Here is a 24,628-nt window from a genome sequence, read left to right as displayed (position 1 = left end):
CAATCAGCTTGTTTGAGAAGGTGCCAACGCTCGCAGTAGCGCCACAGTCTTCTTGCCAGTGCTGACACGTTTGTTTTTCATGTGGCCTCGGGGCACCTCAGTCCCATTGAAGTGAATGGAGCTGAGCTGCAATACCAAGTCCAGCCTCTATACAATGTACAGCGCTGTTCTTGGTAAGCATGGAAAAGGCTGTGGCTCTCACAGGAGCCCCGGTGCATTCTCAAAACAGTTGATCAATACGGGTTCCGGGGCGTCGGAACCCCACCAATCAGATACTGATGACCTTTCCAGAGGATCGTTCTGGAATGTATTAGATAACACTGACCGCATCATAGAAGCAATATGTGCTGGAAGATCCGGACAAGTGCTGCCCTGTGAGTCCAAAGCGTGACACTCGCTCGTCTGAAACCAGAGGAAACCCACGCAAACACAGGGAGAACATAAAAAAACTCCATGCAAATGTTGCCCTTGGTCGCATTTGAACCTATCAGTGAAAAATGCATTGCCGGATTCCTTCCGTTTGTCAGCAAAGCCCCATTCACTTCTATGGAGCCAGAGTTGTGTGAAAAATGCAGAATATAGAACATGCTACGATTTTTCCTGAACGCAGAAATGATGCATGAAAAACCAAGCGCGTGTGCACAGACCCATTCATACGAATGGGTCAGGATTCAGTGCGAGTGCTATGCGTTCACGTCGCGCTTTGCACCCATACGGAAAACTCACTCGTGTGAAAGAGGCCTGAGGCTACTTTCACAATGGCAGTGTATGGGGCTATTCACACCACAGTTTTATTTAACAGCCAGTGAAAAGTGGATGTCAAAAAAATAGAACATCTTGTTTTTACGGACCAACAGCCCCCATACAATTAAAGGGGAATGTCCGTTTCTTAGAAAGGCATCAGTAAAAAAAAAAAAAAAATACCTTTTTCCATTTTAGCAGTTGTGTGAATGTAGCCTAAGGGTGTAGCTGCATTTTATTTTATTTATTTTTTAATCTTATGTTTCCCGTTGAGTTTCTTTGGACCAAGACTCCCATGGTCAGATGTCACGTTAGCCAATAGAAAATGATAAAACTCCTTACAAACCTTGGGGCAGATTTCTGATAACTAGCCACAATTAGGTGCGGCATCCAGCACTGATATCCGGCAAAGAATGTGTTGTTTCTTTTTAATGCTAAAAAGGCGTAAAAGATGATTAAATGTGACGGGCACTGCTCTCGCCCCTGGCATGTATTTATGATAAATTAGGCCCAATGTGTTTTATGTAGTAGCGTTTTAAGTCCGTTTCCTAGCAGTCTGGTCTCTTAGTGAGTCTTTTTATTTTTCCAAATGCAGCATGCTCTGGGTGCCATGTTTTTTTCCTTGTCATTTTCTCGGACTTCTTTAGAAGTAGAAAAAAAAAAAGGAAAAAGTGTGACTAAGGCTACTTTCACACTAGCGTCGGGGTTCCGCTTGTGAGTTCCGTTTGAAGACTCACAAGCGGCCCCGAAGGCATCCGTCCAGCTACCAATGCATTCTGAGTGGAGGCGGATCCGCTCAGAATGCATCAGTCTGGCGGCGTTCAACCTCCGCTCCGCTCAGCAGGCGGACACCTGAACGCTGCTTGCAGTGTTCGGGTGTCCACCTGGCCGTGAGGAGGCAAGCGGATCCGTCCAGACTTACAATGTAAGTCAATGGGGACGGATCCGTTTGAAGTTGACACAGTATGGCTCAATTTTCAAACGGATCCGTCCCCCATTGACTTTCAATGTAAAGTCTGGACGGATCCGTCTGAGCAACTTTCACACTTAGAATATTTTTTAAACTATAATGCAGACTGATCCGTTCTGAACGGATCCAAACATCTGCATTATAGGAGCGGATCCGTCTGTGCAGACATCAGACGGACCCTCTCTGAACGAAAGTGTGAAAGTAGCCTAAAACGCTACTTTCTAAAAAAAAATGACTAAAGAAATAAAGCATGGAATCTAATGGGCAACGTGCTGCTGTATGCCTATAGCATATACACTCACCTAAAGAATTATTAGGAACACCATACTAATACGGTGTTGGACCCCCTTTTGCCTTCAGAACTGCCTTAATTCTATGTGGCATTGATTCAACAAGGTGCTGATAGCATTCTTTAGAAATGTTGGCCCATATTGATAGGATAGCATCTTGCAGTTGATGGAGATTTGAGGGATGCACATCCAGGGCACGAAGCTCCCGTTCCACCACATCCCAAAGATGCTCTATTGGGTTGAGATCTGGTGACTGTGGGGCCATTTTAGTACAGTGAACTCATTGTCATGTTCAAGAAACCAATTTGAAATGATTCGAGCTTTGTGACATGGTGCATTATCCTGCTGGAAGTAGCCATCAGTTGATGGATACATGTTCTCATTCTGTTTACGCCAAATTCGGACTCTACCATTTGAATGTCTCAACAGAAATCGAGACTCATCAGACCAGGCAACATTTTTCCAGTCTTCGACAGTCCAATTTTGGTGAGCTCGTGCAAATTGAAGCCTCTTTTTCCTATTTGTAGTGGAGATGAGTGGTACCCGGTGGGGTCTTCTGCTGTTGTAGCCCATCCGCCTCAAGGTTGTGCGTGTTGTGACTTCACAAATGCTTTGCTGCATACCTCGGTTGTAACGAGTGGTTATTTCAGTCAACGTTGCTCTTCTATCAGCTTGAATCAGTCGGCCCATTCTCCTCTGACCTCTAGCATCCACATTTTTGCCCACAGGACTGCCGCATACTGGATGTTTTTCCCTTTTCACACCATTCTTTGTAAACCCTAGAAATGGTTGTGCGTGAAAATCCCAGTAACTGAGCAGATTGTGAAATACTCAGACCGGCCCGTCTGGCACCAACAACCATGCCACGCTCAAAATTGCTTAAATCACCTTTCTTTCCCATTCTGACATTCAGTTTGGAGTTCAGGAGATTGTCTTGACCAGGACCACCCCCCTAAATGCATTGAAGCAACTGCCATGTGATTGGTTGACTAGATAATTGCATTAATGAGAAATAGAACAGGTGTTCCTAATAATTCTTTAGGTGAGTGTGTGTGTGTGTGTATATATATATATATATATATATATATATATATATATATATAATACATAAACCTCCAAACGTACACACTAACATTGCATGTTGTGAGAAGGGTGGCGGAGTTTTGTGTTCAGAATATCCACAGGAAATTTGCACAAAAACGCACATTAATCCGCACTATTTATGGTGGTTTGTTGTGCATTTCTATGCTGATTTTATGTCATTTAATTCTGTGTTATACACCATTTTTTAGCGTATTTAGTTCACAGATTATGTCACAAAGAGGTTTTTAACAAAAAAAAAAAAATCTGTGAGTTTACCCCGCTTTTGTGAAGTGGTGGAAAAAGGAGGGGAGGGGGCGTGGGATGGGTGGGGAACCACCTGTCCCGTTTAAATCATCATTCTCCATGTCAGTTTATGGCGCGGAAAATCTACGCCAGCAAGGGAGCTGGCGTAGAGTAAAAGATGGCGCACGGCCTGCGACAGCTTGTGCTGAAGTTATGTAGAGGCCTGCGCCAGGCAGCACACACAGATTTAGACCGGCGCATCAATCGCTGGTCTTAATAAATGTCCCCCTTTCTGCTCATCAAACAGTGAAGCCGGCAGTGTTCAGCTAAGAAAACACAGAATGGCGCACCATTGGGTAATGGCGTACGTGCAGATTAAAAAGGTCTCAAATGAGGAGGCTCCCCTTGTGTGGTTGTGCTATACATAGGCACAACTCTAGGGAAAGCGCATCAGGGGTTACTTCGATCCCCCTTTTTAGAAGGATGGTGTGCTGCCAGGGATGCAGGTGCTTCAAATCAGGGATGCCTGGGGTCCCTCAGAAGATAAGTCGATAAACGGAGAAAGTATCCCACGGCGCAAGAAACCGTCCGATAGTTTGAATCAAATTCAGAGCTTTTATTCAGCAAGTGGTACAACGCGTTTCGGGGGCTGCAAGTAATTTGTACCTGATGAAGGGGACTACAGCCCCCGAAACGCATTGTACCACTTGCTGAATAAAAGCTCTGAATTCCTTTCTGTTTGTCATCAATATCCGATCTGTGGGGGTCTAAATCCTGGCACTAATACTCAGTGCTCCTAGACACCCAGATTTTGTCTGCCTTCTATTGATAGGAACATGTTGTTGTTTTTTGTGCAAACAATGCAGGTGCTCAAAAAAAACAACAACCACACACTAGGAGGCATTTGTTATGCTCCTGTATAGCAGGAACTGGTGTAAAAAAAACACTGCGCCTAGAATTGGGCACAAGTCGCGTTTCTACACTGTCCTCCCCACTTTCTAGAAAGGGAGCGTGGTGTGGATGGCGCTGGCACGTGTACCATCATTTACACCAGTGCTGGAGAAGATTTCATTCTAGATGCACGGACTGCTGGAGGATGTGTCCGCGCTTCATCATAAATGAAGCACATCTTCTGGTGGCGCAGGGGCTATCAAAGGACCGGTTTTTAATAAATGTCCCCCAGTGTGTCTTACCATTAGTGTCTTCTTTATGGTGTTTTTCCCCTATCCAGAAGATGTCAAAACGCCAAGAGCACCAGCATGCTGTATTTTTTTCATAAGCTAGAATGAGTTTAAAAAAAAAACCCTAACGAACAAAAACACCAGTAGCAAAATGTGTGTTCTGCATTTCCTATAGACAGTCCGCTAACATCTGGCGGTGGCATGTTTACCGCAAAAAACTGCAGGCGCAAGAAAACCGCTAGCATAAACCTATATCGGAGAACAGACAAATACGGCGGAATTTGCCACAGATTTTACCCTTTGCAAAAAGTTTAAGGGAACACAGTCCGTTCAAGCGAGTCGTGGTCGGCCTGGGAGATATGGCAGACACATGGACTGTGTTTCCTGAACCGGCCATAGCCGTGCGCTAAATAGACATGCTGTGGATTTAAAGGATTCACTGGGTTTTGGTAAAACTTCTCAGATACGGTAGAGACGCATCAAAACTTTTGATGGGTGGGGGTCTGAGCGCTGAGACCCTCACCGATCGATAAAGAAGTGCTTGCTCTCTCTCTTCATTGCAGGAGACGTATCAATTCCATCTCCTGCCGTGCGAAGGGTGCGCTATGTCAGCACTTCTCTCCTTGTTCTAGCAATTAGACCCCCACCCAACAAAGGTTTCCCCAAAACTCAGTGACTCTTTAAGGCTAGGTCTACACGACGACATTTGTCGCACAACAGTTTTTATAATGATAGTCTATGGTGTCGCACTGCGATATGCTGTGACGCGACAGTCGCAAAAAATCCATTCGAAATTGATTTTTCTGCAACTGTTGCGTCGCAGCGCGACGCCATAGACTATCATTATAAAAATTATCGCGCAACAGTGGTGTGACAAAATGTTGCGCGACAAGTGTTACAGTGTAGTTGTGCGCTATCTGTCGCACGACACATGTCGTCGTGTAGACCTAGCCTAAAATCCCCACCATAGGTTACTTATCGCTGTGGATTTTTACACGGCGCGTGGATGAGATTTCTTTAAAGGGAACCTGTCACAGGGATTTTGTGTATAGAGCTGAGGACATGGGTTGCTAGATGGCCGCTAGCACATCCGCAATACCCAGTCCCCATAGCTCTGTGTGCTTTTATTGTGTAAAAAAAAACCATTTGATACATATGCAAATTAACCTGAGATGAGTCCTGTCCCTGACTCATCTCATGTACAGGACTCATCTCAGGTTCATTTGCATATGTATAACATAGTTTTTTTTTACACAATAAAAGCACACAGAGCTATGGGGACTGGGTATTACGGATGTGCTAGCGGCCATCTAGCAACCCATGTCCTCAGCTCTATACACAAAATCCCGGTGACAGGTTCCCTTTAAATCTCCTCCCCTTTCTGCTGGTGGAAAACGCTGTGGATTTCCTGGCCATGCTTTCCCAGGGACAGCTTCTACGCCTGGAAAATTCTAAAGTGGGTTTCCAGTTTGATCCACTGTGTGGTAGACAAAGATGGACTGGCCATAGACCCTACAGGGAAATGTAATTAATGCTGGGAGCATCCGCTTCTGCTGGGGCGGTATTTTGTGCAGGCTCCGCCTTCTGTCAATTTGGACCCACCTACAAAATGGGGCCATTTAAGGTTCCTAGTCCGCCCTGGTGTTAGCCCTCAGTGGGGAATTTGCCACTTACCGTGGCGGGATCCAGATCTGCACTGTATGAACGGCAACACCGATTCTCAATGCCCTCTGTGACTTCTGCACCAAAATCAGCATGAAAACATCACTGTGTGAACGTCCCCTTACGGAACCTGCACCCAGGACCACCCAGAGTTTGGTGAGAATTTCCTCTGCTTTTCCGTCCCAAAATCTGCATTGTGTTGCTTGCGGATTTTGATGCGGTTTTGCTCCGAGCTCACCCTGTGCAGTGCAAAGTATCAAATCTGCACAAAACCACTGACGTGCTGCAGATTTCCAAATCTGAAAAAAAGCAAAGTGCACCTGAGATTTGTGTACTCTCCGCATGCTGGTTTATTATTTTTTTGCATCAAATAAAATGTAATCCACGTGTGCATGTACCCTTAGGGTACTTTCACACTAGCGGTTTTGTGTTCTGGTATTGAGTTCCGTCACAGGAGCTCAAAACCGGAAAAAAACTGAGCAGTTTTAGGCTACGTGCACACGAACGTTGTTTGTTTCTGGTCGTTTTTTTTTGCGCATAGGATGCATACCCATTTATTTCAATGGGTCCGCAAAAAATGCGGACAGCACACCGTGTGCTGTCCGCATCAGTATGTCTGTTCCGTAGGCCCGCAAAAAAAATAGAAAATGTCCTATTCTTGTCCGTTTTAGGCATTGTTACAATGGATCCACACAAAAAAACAGATGGCATACGGATGTCATTTGCGGACCACAAAACACATACGGTCGTGTGCATGTAGCCTTATCCTAATGCATTTTGAATGGAAAGCAATCCGTTCAGGATGCATCAATTCAGTCCCTCTTACGTTTTTTGGACGGAGAAAATACCACAGCATGCTGCAGTTTTATCTCTGGCCAAAAATACTGAACACTTTCCGGAATGCCGGATCCGGCATTAATTTACATTGAAGTGTGTTAGTGCCGGATCCGGCATGAAGTGTTCTGGCAAAACGGATCCGGCTTTCCAGTCTGTGCATGCGCAGACCTTTAAAAATGGAGAGACGGATCTGCATCCGGTGACAAATGCCATCAGTTTGTGTCTGGATTTCCTGCCGGAATCCTCTGCCGCAAGTGTGAAAGTACCCTTAACCACCTCAGCCCCCAGTGCTTAAACACCCTGAAAGACCAGGCCACTTTTTACACTTCTGACCTACACTACTTTCACCATTTATTGCTCGGTCATGCAACTTACCACCCAAATGAATTTTACCTCCTTTTCTTCTCACTAATAGAGCTTTCATTTGGTGGTATTTCATTGCTGCTGACATTTTTACTTTTTTTGTTATTAATCGAAATTTAACGATTTTTTTGCAAAAAAATGACATTTTTCACTTTCAGTTGTAAAATTTTGCAAAAAAAATGACATCCATATATAAATTTTGCTCTAAATTTATTGTTCTACATGTCTTTGATAAAAAAAAAATGTTTGGGTAAAAAAAAAATGGTTTGGGTAAAAGTTATAGCGTTTACAAACTATGGTACAAAAATGTGAATTTCCGCTTTTTGAAGCAGCTCTGACTTTCTGAGCACCTGTCATGTTTCCTGAGGTTCTACAATGCCCAGACAGTACAAACACCCCACAAATGACCCCATTTCGGAAAGTACACACCCTAAGGTATTCGCTGATGGGCATAGTGAGTTCATAGAACTTTTTATTTTTTGTCACAAGTTAGCGGAAAATGATGATTTTTTATTTTTATTTTTTTTTTCTTACAAAGTCTCATATTCCACTAACTTGTGACAAAAAATAAAAACTTCCATGAACTCACTATGCCCATCACGAAATACCTTGGGGTCTCTTCTTTCCAAAATGGGGTCACTTGTGGGGTAGTTATACTGCCCTGGCATTCTAGGGGCCCAAATGTGTGGTAAGGAGTTTGAAATCAAATTCTGTAAAAACTGACCAGTGAAATCCGAAAGGTGCTCTTTGGAATGTGGGCCCCTTTGCCCACCTAGGCTGCAAAAAAGTGTCACACATCTGGTATCTCCGTATTCAGTAGAAGTTGGGGAATGTGTTTTGGGGTGTCATTTTACATATACCCATGCTGGGTGAGATAAATATCTTGGTCAAATGCCAACTTTGTATAAAAAAATGGGAAAAGTTGTCTTTTGCCAAGATATTTCTCTCACCCAGCATGGGTATATGTAAAATGACACCGCAAAACACATTCCCCAACTTCTCCTGAATACGGAGATACCAGATGTGTGACACTTTTTTGCAGCCTAGGTGGGCAAAGGGGCCCATATTCCAAAGAGCACCTTTCGGATTTCACTCGTCATTTTTTACAGAATTTGATTTCAAACTCCTTACCACACATTTGGGCCCCTAGAATGCCAGGGCAGTATAACTACCCCACAAGTGACCCCATTTTGGAAAGAAGAGACCCCAAGGTATTCGCTGATGGGCATAGTGAGTTCATGGAAGTTTTTATTTTTTGTCACAAGTTAGTGGAATATGAGACTTTGTATGAAAAAAAAAAAAAAAAAAAAAAATCATCATTTTCCACTAACTTGTGACAAAAAATAAAAAATTCTAGGAACTCGCCATGCCCCTCACGGAATACCTTGGGGTGTCTTCTTTCCAAAATGGGGTCACTTGTGGGGTAGTTATACTGCCCTGGCATTTTCCAGGGGCCCTAATGTGTGGTAAGTAGGTAAATGACCAGTGAAATCCGAAAGGTGCTCTTTGGAATATGGGCCCCTTTGCCCACCTAGGCTGCAAAAAAGTGTCACACATCTGGTATCTCCGTACTCGGGAGAAGTTGGGGAATGTGTTTTGGGGTGTCTTTTTACATATACCCATGCTGGGTGAGAGAAATATCTTGGCAAAAGACAACTTTTCCCATTTTTTTATACAAAGTTGGCATTTGACCAAGATATTTCTCTCACCCAGCATGGGTATATGTAAAATGACACCCCAAAACACATTCCCCACCTTCTCCTGAGTACGGAGATACCAGATGTGTGACACTTTTTTGCAGCCTAGGTGGGCAAAGGGGCCCATATTCCAAAGAGCACCTTTCGGATTTCACTCGTCATTTTTTACAGAATTTGATTTCAAACTCCTTACCACACATTTGGGCCCCTAAAATACCAGGGCATTATACCTACCCCACAAGTGACCCCATTTTGGAAAGAATAGACCCCAAGGTATTCGCTGATGGGCATAGTGAGTTCATGGAAGTTTTTATTTTTTGTCACAAGTTAGTGGAATATGAGACTTTGTATGAAAAAAAAAAAAAAAAAAAAATCATCATTTTCCACTAACTTGTGACAAAAAATAAAAAATTCTAGGAACTCGCCATGCCCCTCACGGAATACCTTGGGGTGTCTTCTTTCCAAAATGGGGTCACTTGTGGGGTAGTTATACTGCCCTGGCATTTTCCAGGGGCCCTAATGTGTGGTAAGTAGGTAAATGACCAGTGAAATCAGAAAGGTGCTCTTTGGAATATGGGCCCCTTTGCCCACCTAGGCTGCAAAAAAGTGTCACACATCTGGTATCTCCGTACTCGGGAGAAGTTGGGGAATGTGTTTTGGGGTGTCTTTTTACATATACCCATGCTGGGTGAGAGAAATATCTTGGCAAAAGACAACTTTTCCCATTTTTTTATACAAAGTTGGCATTTGACCAAGATATTTATCTCACCCAGCATGGGTATATGTAAAATGACACCCCAAAACACATTCCCCAACTTCTCCTGAGTACGGCGATACCAGATGTGTGACACTTTTTTGCAGCCTAGATGCGCAAAGGGGCCCAAATTCCTTTTAGGAGGGCATTTTTAGACATTTGGATACCAGACTTCTTCTCACGCTTTGGGGCCCCTAGAATGCCAGGGCAGTATAAATACCCCACATGTGACCCCATTTTGGAAAGAAGACACCCCAAGGTATTCAATGAGGGGCATGGCGAGTTCATAGAAATTTTTTTTTTTTGGCACAAGTTAGCGGAAATTGATATTTTTTATTTTTTTCTCACAAAGTCTCCCGTTCCGCTAACTTGGGACAAAAATTTCAATCTTTCATGGACTCAATATGCCCCTCACTGAATACCTGGGGGTGTCTTCTTTCCGAAATGGGGTCACATGTGGGGTATTTATACTGCCCTGGCATTCTAGGGGCCCTAAAGCGTGAGAAGAAGTCTGGAATATAAATGTCTAAAAAATTTTACGCATTTGGATTCCGTGAGGGGTATGGTGAGTTCATGTCAAATTTTATTTTTTGTCACAAGTTAGTGGAATATGAGACTTTGTAAGAAAAAAAAATAATAATTCCGCTAACTTGGGCCAAAAAAATGTCTGAATGGAGCCTTACAGGGGGGTGATCAATGACAGGGGGGGTGATCAATGACAGGGGGGGTGATCAATGACAGGGGGGGTGATCAATGACAGGGGGGGTGATCAATGACAGGGGGGGTGATCAATGACAGGGGTGGTGATCAATGACAGGGGGGTGATCAGGGAGTCTATATGGGGTGATAACCACAGTCATTGATCACGCCCGTGTAAGGCTTCATTCAGACGTCCGGATGCGTTTTGCGGATCCGATCCATCTATCAGTGGATCCGTAAAAATCATGCGGACGTCTGAATGGAGCTTTACAGGGGGGTGATCAATGACAGGGGGGTAATCAATGACAGGGGGGTGATCAGGGAGTCTATATGGGGTGATCACCACAGTCATTGATCATGCCCCTGTAAGGCTTCATTCAGACGTCCGGATGCGTTTTGCGGATCCGATCCATCTATCAGTGGATCCGTAAAAATCATGCGGACATCTGAATGGAGCTTTACAGGGGGGTGATCAATGACAGGGGGGTAATCAATGACAGGGGGGTGATCAGGGAGTCTATATGGGGTGATCACCACAGTCATTGATCATGCCCCTGTAAGGCTTCATTCAGACGTCCGGATGCGTTTTGCGGATCCGATCCATCTATCAGTGGATCCGTAAAAATCATGCGGACGTCTGAATGGAGCTTTACAGGGGGGTAATCAATGACAGGGGGGTGATCAATGACAGGGGGGTGATCAGGGAGTCTATATGGGGTGATAACCACAGTCATTGATCATGCCCCTGTAAGGCTTCATTCAGACGTCCGGATGCGTTTTGCGGATCCGATCCATCTATCAGTGGATCCGTAAAAATCATGCGGACATCTGAATGGAGCTTTACAGGGGGGTGATCAGGGAGTCTATATGGGGTGATCACCACAGTCATTGATCATGCCCCTGTAAGGCTTCATTCAGACGTCCGGATGCGTTTTGCGGATCCGATCCATCTATCAGTGGATCCGTAAAAATCATGCGGACGTCTGAATGGAGCTTTACAGGGGGGTAATCAATGACAGGGGGGTGATCAATGACAGGGGGGTGATCAGGGAGTCTATATGGGGTGATAACCACAGTCATTGATCATGCCCCTGTAAGGCTTCATTCAGACGTCCGGATGCGTTTTGCGGATCCGATCCATCTATCAGTGGATCCGTAAAAATCATGCGGACATCTGAATGGAGCTTTACAGGGGGTTGATCAATGACAGGGGGGTAATCAATGACAGGGGGGTGATCAGGGAGTCTATATGGGGTGATCAGGGGTGATCAGGGGCTAATAAGGGGTTAATAAGTGACGGGGGGGGGGGTGTAGTGTAGTGTAGTGGTGCTTGGTGGGACTTTACTGAGCTACCTGTGTCCTCTGGTGGTCGATCCAAACAAATGGGACCACCAGAGGACCAGGTAGCAGGTATATTAGACGCTGTTATCAAAACAGCGTCTAATATACCTGTTAGGGGTTAAAAAAAACACATCTCCAGCCTGCCAGCGAACGATCGCCGCTGGCAGGCTGGAGATCAACTCTCTTACCTTCCGTTCCTGTGAGCGCGCGCGCCTGTGTGCGCGCGTTCACAGGAAATCTCGCGTCTCGCGAGAGGACGCGTATATGCGTCCAGGAGGAATGAATCAACCACCTCCAGGACGCGTCTGTGCGTACAGCGGTCCGGAGGTGGTTAAAGGGGTTGTGTTTTTTTTTTTTTTTTTTGTGGTGGTGGTGTGTTGTTAAGGACTCGACCGGAAGAACGGGTGCAGACCTATTCATTTCAATGGGGCACAAAAGTTGTGCGCTGTCTGCAACCGTTGTTCCGTTACGTGGCCCTGAAAAAAAATATAGAGCATGTCCTATTCTTATCTGTTTTGCGGACAAGAATAGGCACTTCCATAATAGGCCGCACAAGGGCAGCATGCGTGTACTGCAGACTGCAAAACTCGTCAGTCATTTGAATAAGCCCTAATGTAAATTGTCGCCCCAGATAAATTACCCCTCACTTTTCCAGCCCCCTCTGATCCAGCTGTATAGCGGCTCCTGCCTTTTTTCTGAGCTGCAGCCAATCGGCGGTCTCAGCTGTTCACCACTGAGGCCAGTAATTGGCTGCAGCCCCGGAAGCACTTTTATCAATGTATTTTCTTCACAGGGTGGGTTCACACTAGCATCAGGGATTCCGTTATAGAAGTCTATGGGAATCAAAACGGATCCGTCTGGGTCCCGTTATCCTGTCAACAGGACTTTGTTTAATGTCTTGCGTAACGGGACCCAGACGGATCCGTTTTGATTCCCATAGACTTCTATTAGGGAGGAAAGCAAATGAAATGCCTTTTAGGCCTCATGCACACGACCGTTGTGTGCATCCGTGGCCGTTGTGCCGAAAAATCGGAAAATGCACCGTTTTGCATCTGTGATCCGTGTTTCCTGTCCGTCAAAAAAATATGACCTGTCCTATTTTTTGACGGACAATGGTTCACGGACCCATTCAAGTCAATAGGTCCGTGAAAGAACACGGATGCACACAAGATTGGCGTCCGTGTCCGTAGGCTACTTTCATACAGACGGATTCGATGATCCGTCTGCATAAAAGCTTTTTCAGAGATCCGACAGTATATTCTAACACAGAGGCGTTCCCATAGTGATGGGGACGCTTCTAGTTAGAATATACTACGAACTATGTACATGACTGCCCCCTGCTGCCTGGCAGCACCCGATCTCTTACAGGGGGCTGTGATCCGCACAATTAACCTCTCAGGTACTGCACCTGAGGGGTTAATTGTGCATATCATAGCCCCCTGTAAGAGATCAGGGGCTGCCAGGCAGCAGGGGGCATACCCCCCTCCCTCCCCAGTTTGAATATCATTGGTGGCCAGTGTGCGCCCCCCCCCCCCCATTGTAATATCACCCCCGCCCCCCCTATTGTAATATCATTGGTGGCCAGTGTGCGGCCTCCGTCGCCCCCCCTCTATTGTAATTTCATTGGTGGCCAGTGTGCGGCCTCCCCTCATCATACTTGGCTGCTGCGCTGTCTGTGACGGGCTGGGAGCTCCTCCTACTGGTAAGTGACAGGTCTGTGTGGCGCATTGCTTAATGATCTGTCACTTACCAGTAGGAGGAGCTCCCAGCCGGACACAGACAGCGCAGCAGCCAGCAGGTAAGTATGATGCTTCTAATATTGTAATATTGCTAAGTAACCATGGCAACCAGGCCTGCAGTAGCGTCCTGGTTGCCATGGTTACCGATCGGAGCCCCAGAGCGATTAAACTGGGACTCCGATCGGAATCTCCGCTGCCACCAATGATCGGGGAGGCCGCACACTGGCCACCAATTAAATTACAATAGAGGGGGGGCCGCACACTGGCCACCAATGATATTCAAACTGGGGAGGGAGGGGGGTCTGCTGCCTGGCAGCCCCTGATCTCTTACAGGGGGCTATGATATGCACAATTAACCCCTTCAGGTGCGGCACCTGAAGGGTTAATTATGCGTATCACAGCCCCCTGTAAGAGATCGGGTGCTGCCAGGCAGCAGTCATGTACATAGTTCGTAGTATATTCTAACTAGAAGCGTCCCCATCACCATGGGAACGCCTCTGTGTTAGAATATACTGTCGGATCTGAGTTTCACGATGTAACTCAAATCCGATGGTATATTCTAACATAGAGGCGTTCCCATGGTGATGGGGACGCTTCAAGTTAAAATATACCATCGGATTGGAGAAAACTCCGATCCGATGGTATATTAACTCCTAACTTTACATTGAAAGTCAATGGTGGACGGATCCGTTTGAAATTGCACCATATTGTGTCAACGTCAAACGGATCCGTCCCCATTGACTTGCATTGTAATTCAGGACGGATCCGTTTGGCTCCGCACGGCCAGGCGGACACCAAAACAACTTTTTTTTTCATGTCTGTGGATCCTCCAAAAATCAATGAAGACCCACGGATGAAAAAACGGTCACGGAAAAAACTGAACCCCTTTTTGCGGACCGCAAAAAAATACGGTCGTGTGCATGAGGCCTTAAAGGTTTCCGTTTTGTATTCCGTCATAATACAAGCCTATGGGCAGAAGAACGGATCCGTCCTTCCGTTGTTATAACGGAATCCCTAACGCTAGTGTGAAGCCACCCTTACCAGGGCTCACGCTATTTGCATTAACTGAAAATAATAATAATGTGGACAACCTCTACATATACGCCCCATATCTCTGGGCAGCTCTGCTTGAGGACCCCTGGGTGCCAACCCTTGTGGTAGCTGTAATGCCAGCTGCGAGGCGTCTATCTTCCGCCCGGTACAGGAGACATGGGCGCCGCCAGCCGTGTACTCCGCGCCGTACACACAGCCACCCTTATCCCACGTGGTGCCAAATACGGGAAGTCACGTGCTCTCCGGCATTCAGCGGGGGATTTCCTGGCCACGCCTCACCCGCCCCTTTCAATGACGACACCGGGATCCTCCACCAATCAGCGCGTAGCCTACAGAACGGGGGAATTCCAGGCTTCGGAGAGGAAGAAATCCAGCGAAGTTTAGATCTGCGGAGCAGTGAGGGCTCAGCCCGTGACCGCACGTATCCGGCAGCATGAGGGATCAGGGCAGGACAGGTAGGTGTGTGCGGTATGTGTGTTATACGGGGAGGACAGGCAATACGCGGGCATTGTAGTGCAAAAGAGGAACTACAAGTCTCAGCATACCCTGCCATGCACTGGATGGTGCCTTCTGCAGGCGTGATGACGTCATCCCCCGTCAGACTACTAGATGACGTGTCTGGTCACATGACTCCTGATGTCAGTGTAATGGCATTCATTTGTTTTTGTTAGAGTGCGACAGTCAAGTGACAGTGAGATTTAAACAGGTTTTAATAGTTTCCGCAAGAAAAAAAAACTAAAAGTGATGCAGTTTTCCAATATACTTCCTGTTTCAATTACTCCTTGTTAAGATATCTGCTTGCTGTCATTGAGTAAGAACCTTCATTGTTTACTTCAGTGACGTCATGTCAGGTGCGTGGTTTCCTGCACTACAGTTAGGGCCCCATTCACACAGCGGATTCCGCAGCAGGTTTTTACCGCTGTTTTTTTTATTTAAATGCCGCGGATCTGCTCGCGGTTTAGCCCCATTAAATGGCGCAGACTGTGAGCAGACGCCTGCCATGGTCTGCAGTAGCGGACACCGCTGTAAACCACGCTCCTATGAACTGCCGCGGTGCGAATCTGCGCCAGAAGCCGCCATATGATGGAGCCTGTGCAGTTGTGTGTCCATCAGATGACCAGGACAGATTAAGAAGCCCTCCCCTCCCCCGGAAGTAAGCAATAAAAGTTCCTATTGAATGACAGCAAGCAGAGATCTTGTAAACTGTGAGAAATTGATGCAGAAAATATAATGCAAAGTTGTACATGGTTTCATTAGACAATGACATTTACTTTGTGAAAGCAGAATAACCCTTTAATGGCTGCCTCACTGTGGTCGTGACTGCTGCAGAACCTCTTTTGCACGCCTCTCTTCTCGGTGTCCCCCTAGGCTCATAGACGTGTTCGCCCCAGCATGCAGCGCTTGTGACATTTCATTAGTGCGTCCCTATGGGGATGGGGGGGGTCATAAAACCTGTCTGCAAAATATGACAGGTGACAGATGTTGTGCCTTTCCGATCCTCCGACCCCATGTGGCAGTATTCAGAGGCCACCGCCCAGTCATTGGTCGGCAGCCTATTCCCAGCCGATGATGGGGCGGCTGTGATTTCCAGTATCTCGGCGGGAAATGCAGGGGCGTTGCTAGGTTAAAACATTCGGGGCCTGGGCCCCTGACGTTTTGTCCCAGGCCCCGAATGTCCTGCCTGCCAGATAGATCCAACTGTAATGCCACCCTCAGGACGCAATACAATGGAATCTAATGCCCTGCAAGAGATGAAGGACCTGGGATGATGACATCACAGTCCATGTGATCAGTTCTAAATGCAGTAGCTGAAAAGGACCTGCGATGATGTCACCATCATGTGACCAGTGCAGGAGAGGACGGCAGTGAAGAGAAGTCCTGGGAAGAAGGTGAGGTCTGCTACCTGAGGAGAGGTAAGTGAAGGGAGGGGCAGAGCAATGCTGGGAGTTGTAGTTATTTAACTGGGACTGTATGTTAGGGCTGAAGTTATTTACGATGGACTGTGGGGTGGAGTGATTTTATTTACACGGGACTGAATATTGAGGGGTGATGTTATTTACATGGGACTGTATGTTGAAGGTGGCTGGGGAGGGGGTGATGTTATTCACGTGAGACTGTATATTGGAGGGGGCTGGAGAGATGGTGGGATGGTATTTACATGGCACTCTATGGCGGAGGAGGGAAATAATATTATTTACATGGGACTGTATGGTGGAGGGGTTGAGGAATTGTAATTTCTGAGGACAGTAAACAGAGGAATATAACTACAGGGGGCACTACAGGGGGCATTATAAATACTGGGGCCCTTCAAGACGAGCATTATAACAGTAGGGGGCAATATAAATACTGGGGGGCACTGTGTGGACATTATAACAGAAGGGGGCATTATAAATACTGGGGCCCTTCAAGGCGAGCATTATAACAGTAGGGGGTATTATAAATACTGGGGGGCACTGTGTGGACATTATAACAGTAGGGGGCAATATAAATACTGGGGGCACTGTGTGGGCATTATAACAGTAGGTGGCAATATAAATACTGGGGGCAATGTGTGGGCATTATAACAGTAGGGGGCAATATAAATACTGGGGTGCTTCCGGGTGAGCATTATAACAGTTGGGGGTATTATAAATACTGGGGGCACTGTGGGGACATTTTAAATCCAGGGGACATTGAGCGTTCTTATTACTACTGGGGGCTCTATAGGAGGGACTTATAGATCCACATTATTTCTATTAAGAGCATGGTGGGGGTATTACTACTGAGGGGTCTGTAGAGAGCTTTATTACCACTTGGATAACAATAGGGGGGCCTTATTTCTACTAGGGGCTCTGTAAGGACATTATTAATACTGGAGGGCTCTTCTACTAATGGAGGCGCTCTTGGGGAGCGTTATCACTGTAGGGGGCAGTATTACTAATGAAAGAATTCTAGAAGGGAATTACTATTGGTGGGACTATGAGGAGTACTGTTACTATGGGGGGGCACTCATTTTTCTTCAGGATAGTATTTGGGGGTAGAGAAAAGTGAGGACACTAAGATGTCCGTGTGTCACACTCTGTAGAGACGAGGCGGCTGAGAGAAGTGTCCGGACCGAATGGAGAAGATGATGACAGAGAAGATCTACATCAGAGGAGACGTCACCTGGGAGACACTGGGTGTGAGAGGTATAGCAAGTACAGGAAAATGTCTTCAGTGCTAGTGTTTGCAGGGGGAGGGGGGCGATTGGTTGACTTCGAGAATTGGGCAATATATTTATTGGGGCTTTGGCCCCAGGATCTTTTGAGACCCTAGCAACGCCCCTGGGGAAATGACCACTGACTGATATGGGTGGACTACAGGTCCTAGAAAGATGATCAAAATTAAGGTTATTCAGTTTAGAAAAAAGACGACTGAGGGGAGATCTAATAACTATGTATAAATATATCAGGGGTCAGTACAGAGATCTCTCCCATCATCTATTTATCCCCAGGACTGTGACGAGGGGACATCCTCTGCGTCTGGAGCAGGTGTAGGCAACCTCCGGCACGCCAGCTGGGCCCAGACAAAATCTAGCAACTTCTGTCGAAGCCGATCAGAACACTATACACTCTACTGAATCGTAATGGCATTGCATAAATATTAACACCCCGATCTGTACTGATCGTCAGGATGCTTCTGTTTAGGAGCGGGAAGGGTCCTGTAAGCGGTGCAGAACTCGCTGCGGCTCCTTCCCCTAAATACAGGGCTTTTTTTTGGGCATTTTTGGGCTCCAAAAATGTATTACACATTTTCAGCTACAGTTTTTCTCCTACAGGGTTAACGGTTCAGCCTAGCTGCAGAGTGTGTACGAATAAAGACCAATGGAAAACATGATTTTTAGCCCATAATGAGAAAAATGCATTTATGGTGTGCACAGCCTTCAGTGATGGATTTTCTGCAGCTTTATTGATCTGTTATCAGGTCCCCACTGTTTGTAAGCTGCAGATTTGTATTTTGTAAAAAAAAAAATGACAAGTTTTATTCATATTTAATTAATTGAGTTATTTCTTGATATTTATTTAGTAACACTTCTAACAGTGTAAAGATGCATCAGACACATTTTTCATTATTTTATTCATTTATTTATTTATCTATTGATATTTATTTATTAATATTTCTAACAGTTTAAAGATGCATCAGACAAAATAAAAGAAAATAAATCCAGCCCCCCCCCCCCCCCTCTGACATACACTGCTCAAAAAAATAAAGGGAACACTTAAACAACACAATGTAACTCCAAGTCAATCACACTTCTGTGAAATCAAACTGTTCACTTAGGAAGCAACACTGAGTGACAATCAATTTCACATGCTGTTGTGCAAATGGGATAGACAACAGGTGGAAATTATAGGCAATTAGCAAGACACCCCCAATAAAGGAGTGGTTCTGCAGGTGGTGACCACAGACCACTTCTCAGTTCCTATGCTTCCTGGCTGATGTTTTGGTCACTTTTGAATGCTGGCGGTGCTTTCACTCTAGTGGTAGCATAAGACGGAGTCTACAACCCACACAAGTGGCTCAGGTAGTGCAGCTTATCCAGGATGGCACATCAATGCGAGCTGTGGCAAGAAGGTTTGCTGTGTCTGTCAGCGTAGTGTCCAGAGCATGGAGGCGCTACCAGGAGACAGGCCAGTACATCAGGAGACGTGGAGGAGGCCGTAGGAGGGCAACAACCCAGCAGCAGGACCGCTACCTCCGCCTTTGTGCAAGGAGGAACAGGAGGAGCACTGCCAGAGTCCTGCAAAATGACCTCCAGCAGGCCACAAATGTGCATGTGTCTGCTCAAACGGTCAGAAACAGAATCCATGAGGGTGATATGAGGGCCCAACGTCCACAGGTAGGGGTTGTGCTTACAGCCCAACACTGTGCAGGGCGTTTGGCATTTGCCAGAGAAAACCAAGATTGGCAAATTCTCCACTGGCGCCCTGTGCTCTTCACAGATGAAAGCAGGTTCACACTGAGCACATGTGACAGACGTGACAGAGTCTGGAGACGCTGTGGAGAACGTTCTGCTGCCTGGAACATCCTCCAGCATGACCGGTTTGGCATTGGGTCAGTAATGGTGTGGGGTGGCATTTCTTTGGAGGGCCGCACAGCCCTCCATGTGCTCGCCAGAGGTAGCCTGACTGCCATTAGGTACCGAGATGAGATCCTGAGACCCCTTGTGAGACCATATGCTGGTGCGGTTGGCCCTGGGTTCCTCCTAATGCAGGTTGGCCCTGGGTTCCTCCTAATGCAAGACAATGCTAGACCTCATGTGACTGGAGTGTGTCAGCAGTTCCTGCAAGACGAAGGCATTGATGCTATGGACTGGCCCGCCCGTTCCCCAGACCTGAATCCAATTGAGCACATCTGGGACATCATGTCTCGCTCTATCCACCAACGTCACGTTGCACCACAGACTGTCCAGGAGTTGGCAGATGCTTTAGTCCAGGTCTGGGAGGAGATCCCTCAGGAGACCGTCCGCCACCTCATCAGGAGCATGCACAGGCGATGTAGGGAGGTCATACAGGCACGTGGAGGCCACACACACTACTGAGCCTCATTTTGACTTGTTTTAAGGACATTACATCAAAGTTGGATCATTCTGTAGTGTGTTTTTCCACTTTAATTTTGAGTGTGACTCCAAATCCAGACCTCCATGGGTTGAAAAATTTGATTTCCATTTTTTAATTTTTGTGTGATTTTGTTGTCAGCACATTCAACTATGTAAAGAACAAAGTATTTCAGAAGAATATTTAATTAATTCAGATCTAGGATGTGTTATTTTTGTGTTCCCTTTATTTTTTTTTGAGCAGTGTATAATGGTAGAACCTGTGTCTACGTCCCATCTCTCTTTATTCGTTACCACTTTGCTGCTGTTCTTTCTTGCAGTTGATAGATTGAAGGATTCTCCCTGTAAGGTCTCCTGCACACGAACGTGTGCTTCCCGTGGCCGTATTGCGCACCGCATTTGCGGATCCGCAATACACGGGCACCGTTCCGTGTGCACTCCGCATCACAGATGCGGACCCATTCACTTTAATGGGTCCGCAAATCCGGAGTTGCGGAATGGTGCGGAACGGAAGCACGGAACCCTACGGGAGCACTACGGAGTGCTTCCGTGGGGCTTCGTCCCGTACTTCCGTTTCCGCAAAAAGATAGAACATGTCCTATCTTTTTGCAGAACGGCCATATCGCGGACCCATTAAAGTGAATGGGTCCACGATCCACTGCGGCTGCCCCACGGACGGTGTTCATGCATTGCTGGCCGCAGCACAACCACGGGGCGCACAAGTTCGGGTGCAGGAGGCCTAAATGTCAGTTGAAATTGTGTCTTTGTGGTCACGACCAAGATTCACTTTAGGTGTCACCCGAGAAGCAGCTGTTTCCTTGCAGCAGATCTTTCTTGACTTTACATTAAGTCCAATGAAGTGCTCAAACATTACATGTGTCCCGGCATAGTGTCCGTCAAAAAGTACAACTCGCCCCCGCAAAAAGAAAAAATCCCTAACGAGAACGTATCCTTGATAAGATGTGCATCTGAGGGACCCCCATACGGCTCCCCTGAGCAGTCGGGGAGGCTCTGCATACCACTGGTATTAGTCAGCTGTACAGGCGGACGCGCAGCTCTCCGTAGTGATTCTTCCTGGTAGGCAGGCAGCGTTCCAGCAAACGACAGCGTCTGGGGCCGATTAAATTCGTCTGTATTCGCAGTGTGGGGGGAACGCTCCCATGAAGATACACAGTACTGGGGGATTTAAAGGGGTTTTCTGAGAGTACATTATTAAGGACCTGTCATCAATATCAGATCAGTGGTGGTCCAACACCTGGAACCCCTACCGATTTAGCTGTTTGGAGAGGCCGCTGTGCTGCGGTATACCAAGCACAGCGCCATACGTTGTATATTGGTTGTGCTAGGTATTGCAAGTCAGGCTTATTCACTTGAATGGCGCTGAGTTACTCCTAGGACGCGTGACGCCGCTGGTCTAGGATGATGCTGCTTCATACAGCAAATCGGCCGCGGTGACGGGAGTCAGACCTAGCCCGGGGATAGGTCACCAGTATTGTACGGAAAGCCCCTTTAGGGGATATTCACATGCTGCAGATTTCTTGCTGAAATTTCTGCTGCTAAAAATCAGAATCATTCATCTGAATGGGGTCGTAGGTCCGGCATCTACGTGGATTGACATGGACGTGGCTTCCATGGTGAATTTTCGGATGCGATAAAACTGTCCGTAATTTTTAAGATCCATTGATCTAATAACAGAGCAGGGAAGTCGTCTGGTAGAATGGCGATATTCGTGCCAGAAATCTGACAGAACCTATTACAGTGAATGGGATCAGTCGGCCGCCAGTGGTGCTCCAGCTTATACCGAATTTGGAAATTCTGTTCCATTCCTATGTGAACCTAGCCTTAGTCACACTGGTTCCAATCAATACTCACTGCAGTTATTCTCCTTTCATTTTAGGTTCTAATGGTCTTTCACAAACCCATTCCCCAACACTAGGTGAGTACCTCTATGGTAGTATGTATACGCATTAGTATTTATGTGTGCTGACATGACCTGCAAGGTATTGTTTGATTTAGACCCTAGGTACTCAGCCTGGAGTACATGTATCCTGGGAGGTATACGCCATGTCTCTAGTGGGTATCTGGCGGTACTATGAAGTAATTCACTTGAATATGGGGCACCCGATTAGGGTGTGCTCAGCGGATAGCATGAGATCTTGAGAGGTGCAGTGTGTTCAGCTATAGAAGATGGTAGAAATCTGATGACCACAGACTAGGCCCTGCGGTATTGTAGTACGGTATTATATAACGGTATTATAGTTAAAGGGGTTATCCCAAGATACAGTCTTATACACTTGATAGGGGACAAGTATCTAATCAATGGGGGTCTGACTGTTAGAACCCAAACTGGTCATGAGAAGGGGGTCCTGGGCGACCTGAATGAATGGAGCGGCGGTCGAGCGCATGTTGTTCCGTCATTTGCACGAGACTGAGGGAAACGGCTGTACTCCGCTATCTCCGGCATGATTGACCAAAAACATTCTTTTGGGTGAACTCAGGACCTGACTTCCCGTGATCACATTGTGTTCCAGCAGTCAGACCACCAACCGGATACTTATCCCCCTATCCTATGATCAGCTGAGGTTGGGGTCCTGTCTTAGTGAAGAGGGTTGCCTAAGCCGGACATCATTACCGTGCCCACCGAGCCGTCCAGTCGGTGATTCTAAGAAGCGGTTTCCTTCTTTGGTTAGACATTAAATATGATTTATAAACTTACAAAACCCGACCCGGCCAAATCAGTGTGGCTGAGGGGGACAGAACGCTGGCTATATGAGACCTGCTGATGACTGACAGATGACACGTCAGGGACGGCCATGATGAACAGCTTAAGCTATGTGATACTGTAAGAACCCAAACATAACAACCTGTTGAGAAAGCAATCGTGTGCCTTTCCCAAATTAGCTGGGAGTTACCCACAGAGGACAGAGAAGTGCTTCTGAGCCAGAAATGATCGCAACCTGGACAGAAATGACATTTACATCATGTATATGGTGGGTACTGTCCGTTACAGCGCAGTCCTAGGCGACTTTCACACTGTAGAGTCGTGGCCAAAAGTTTTGAGAATTACATTAATATTGGAAATTGGAAAAGTTGCTGCTTAAGTTTTTATAATAGCAATTTGCATATACTCCAGAATGTTATGAAGGGTGATCAGATGAATTGCATAGTCCTTCTTTGCCATGAAAATTAACTTAATCCCCAAAAAACCTTTCCACTGCATTTCATTGCTGTCATTAAAGGACCTGCTGAGATCATTTCAGTAATCGTCTTGTTAACTCAGGTGAGAATGTTGACGAGCACAAGGCTGGAGATCATTATGTCAGGCTGATTGGGTTAAAATGGCAGACTTGACATGTTAAAAAGGAGGGTGATGCTTGAAATCATTGTTCTTCCATTGTTAACCATGGTGACCTGCAAAGAAACGCGTGCAGCCATCATTGCGTTGCATAAAAATGGCTTCACAGTCAAGGATATTGTGGCTACTGAGATTGCACCTTAATCAACAATTTATAGGATCTTCAAGAACTTCAAAGAAAGAGGTTCAATTCGTGTTAAGAAGGCTTCAAGGCATCCAAGAAAGTCCAGCAAGCACCAGGATCGTCTCCTAAAGAGGATTCAGCTGCGGGATCGGAGTGCCACCAGTGCAGAGCTTGCTCAGGAATGGCAGGAGTCAGGTGTGAGCGCATCTGCACGCACAGTGAGGCGAAGACTGCTGTCCATTCACCATACTTTCTGCAGAAGATCAATCTGTCCCTGATGTTTTTTTTGGAGAGAAGTGGCTTCTTTGCTGCCCTTCTTGACACCAGGCCATCTTCCAAAAGTCTTCGCCTCACTGTGCGTGCAGATGCGCTCACACCTGCCTGCTGCCATTTCTGAGCAAGCTCTGCACTGGTGGCACTCCGATCCCGCAGCTGAATCCTCTTTAGGAGACGATCCTGGCGCTTGCTGGACTTTCTTGGACGCCCTGAAGCCTTCTTAACAAGAACTGAACCTCTTTCCTTGAAGTTCTTGATGATCCTATAAATTGCTGATTGAGGTGCAATCTTAGTAGCCACAATATCCTTGCCTGTGAAGCCATTTTTATGCAACGCAATGGTCGCTGCACGTGTTTCTTTGCAGGTCACCATGGTTAACAATGGACTGGGGCAAAGTCATATTCTCCGATGAAGCCTCTTTCCGATTGCTTGGGGCATCTGGAAAAAGGCTTGTCCGGAGAAGAAAAGGTGAGCGCTACCATTAGTCCTGTGTCATGCCAACAGTAAAGCATTCTTAGACCATTCATATGTGGGGTTGCTTCTCATCCAAGGGAGTGGGCTCACTCACAATTTTGCCCAAAAACACAGCCATGAATAAAGAATGGTACCAAAACACCCTCCAACAGCAACTTCTTCCAATAATCC

The 24,628-nt window shown here is 46.4% G+C and overlaps 1 protein-coding gene and 1 long non-coding RNA gene across 4 annotated transcripts in view; one reads left to right on the top strand and one right to left on the bottom strand.

The window, feature by feature from the left end:
• Positions 1 to 3,676: 3,676 nt before the first annotated feature.
• LOC121009355 lies at positions 3,677 to 16,169 on the bottom strand. Its single transcript, XR_005780743.1, has 3 exons — positions 16,159 to 16,169; positions 4,215 to 4,220; positions 3,677 to 3,862 (listed from the first exon to the last, which is right to left on the bottom strand). It is a non-coding gene; the product is annotated as an uncharacterized LOC121009355 (long non-coding RNA).
• Positions 14,986 to 24,628, top strand: part of RELB (RELB proto-oncogene, NF-kB subunit) — a 40,613-nt gene continuing 30,970 nt past the window's right edge. Inside the window, exons 1-2 of one of the 3 annotated variants that reach the window (XM_040442409.1) lie at positions 14,986 to 15,108; positions 22,126 to 22,164. In XM_040442409.1, coding sequence (XP_040298343.1) covers positions 15,087 to 15,108; positions 22,126 to 22,164 — 61 coding nt within the window. In that variant the 5' untranslated portion in view covers positions 14,986 to 15,086. Of the gene's footprint in view, positions 15,113 to 22,125; positions 22,165 to 24,628 lie in introns of all 3 variants that reach the window. The other 2 variants (XM_040442411.1, XM_040442410.1) reach the window with 2 other exon arrangements.

This window comes from Bufo bufo, chromosome 8 (genome assembly GCF_905171765.1).
Source record: "Bufo bufo chromosome 8, aBufBuf1.1, whole genome shotgun sequence".
Lineage (NCBI taxonomy): Eukaryota > Metazoa > Chordata > Amphibia > Anura > Bufonidae > Bufo > Bufo bufo.
The sequence above is the reverse complement of the archived record's forward strand: the minus strand, read 5'-3'. Positions and strand labels throughout refer to the sequence as shown.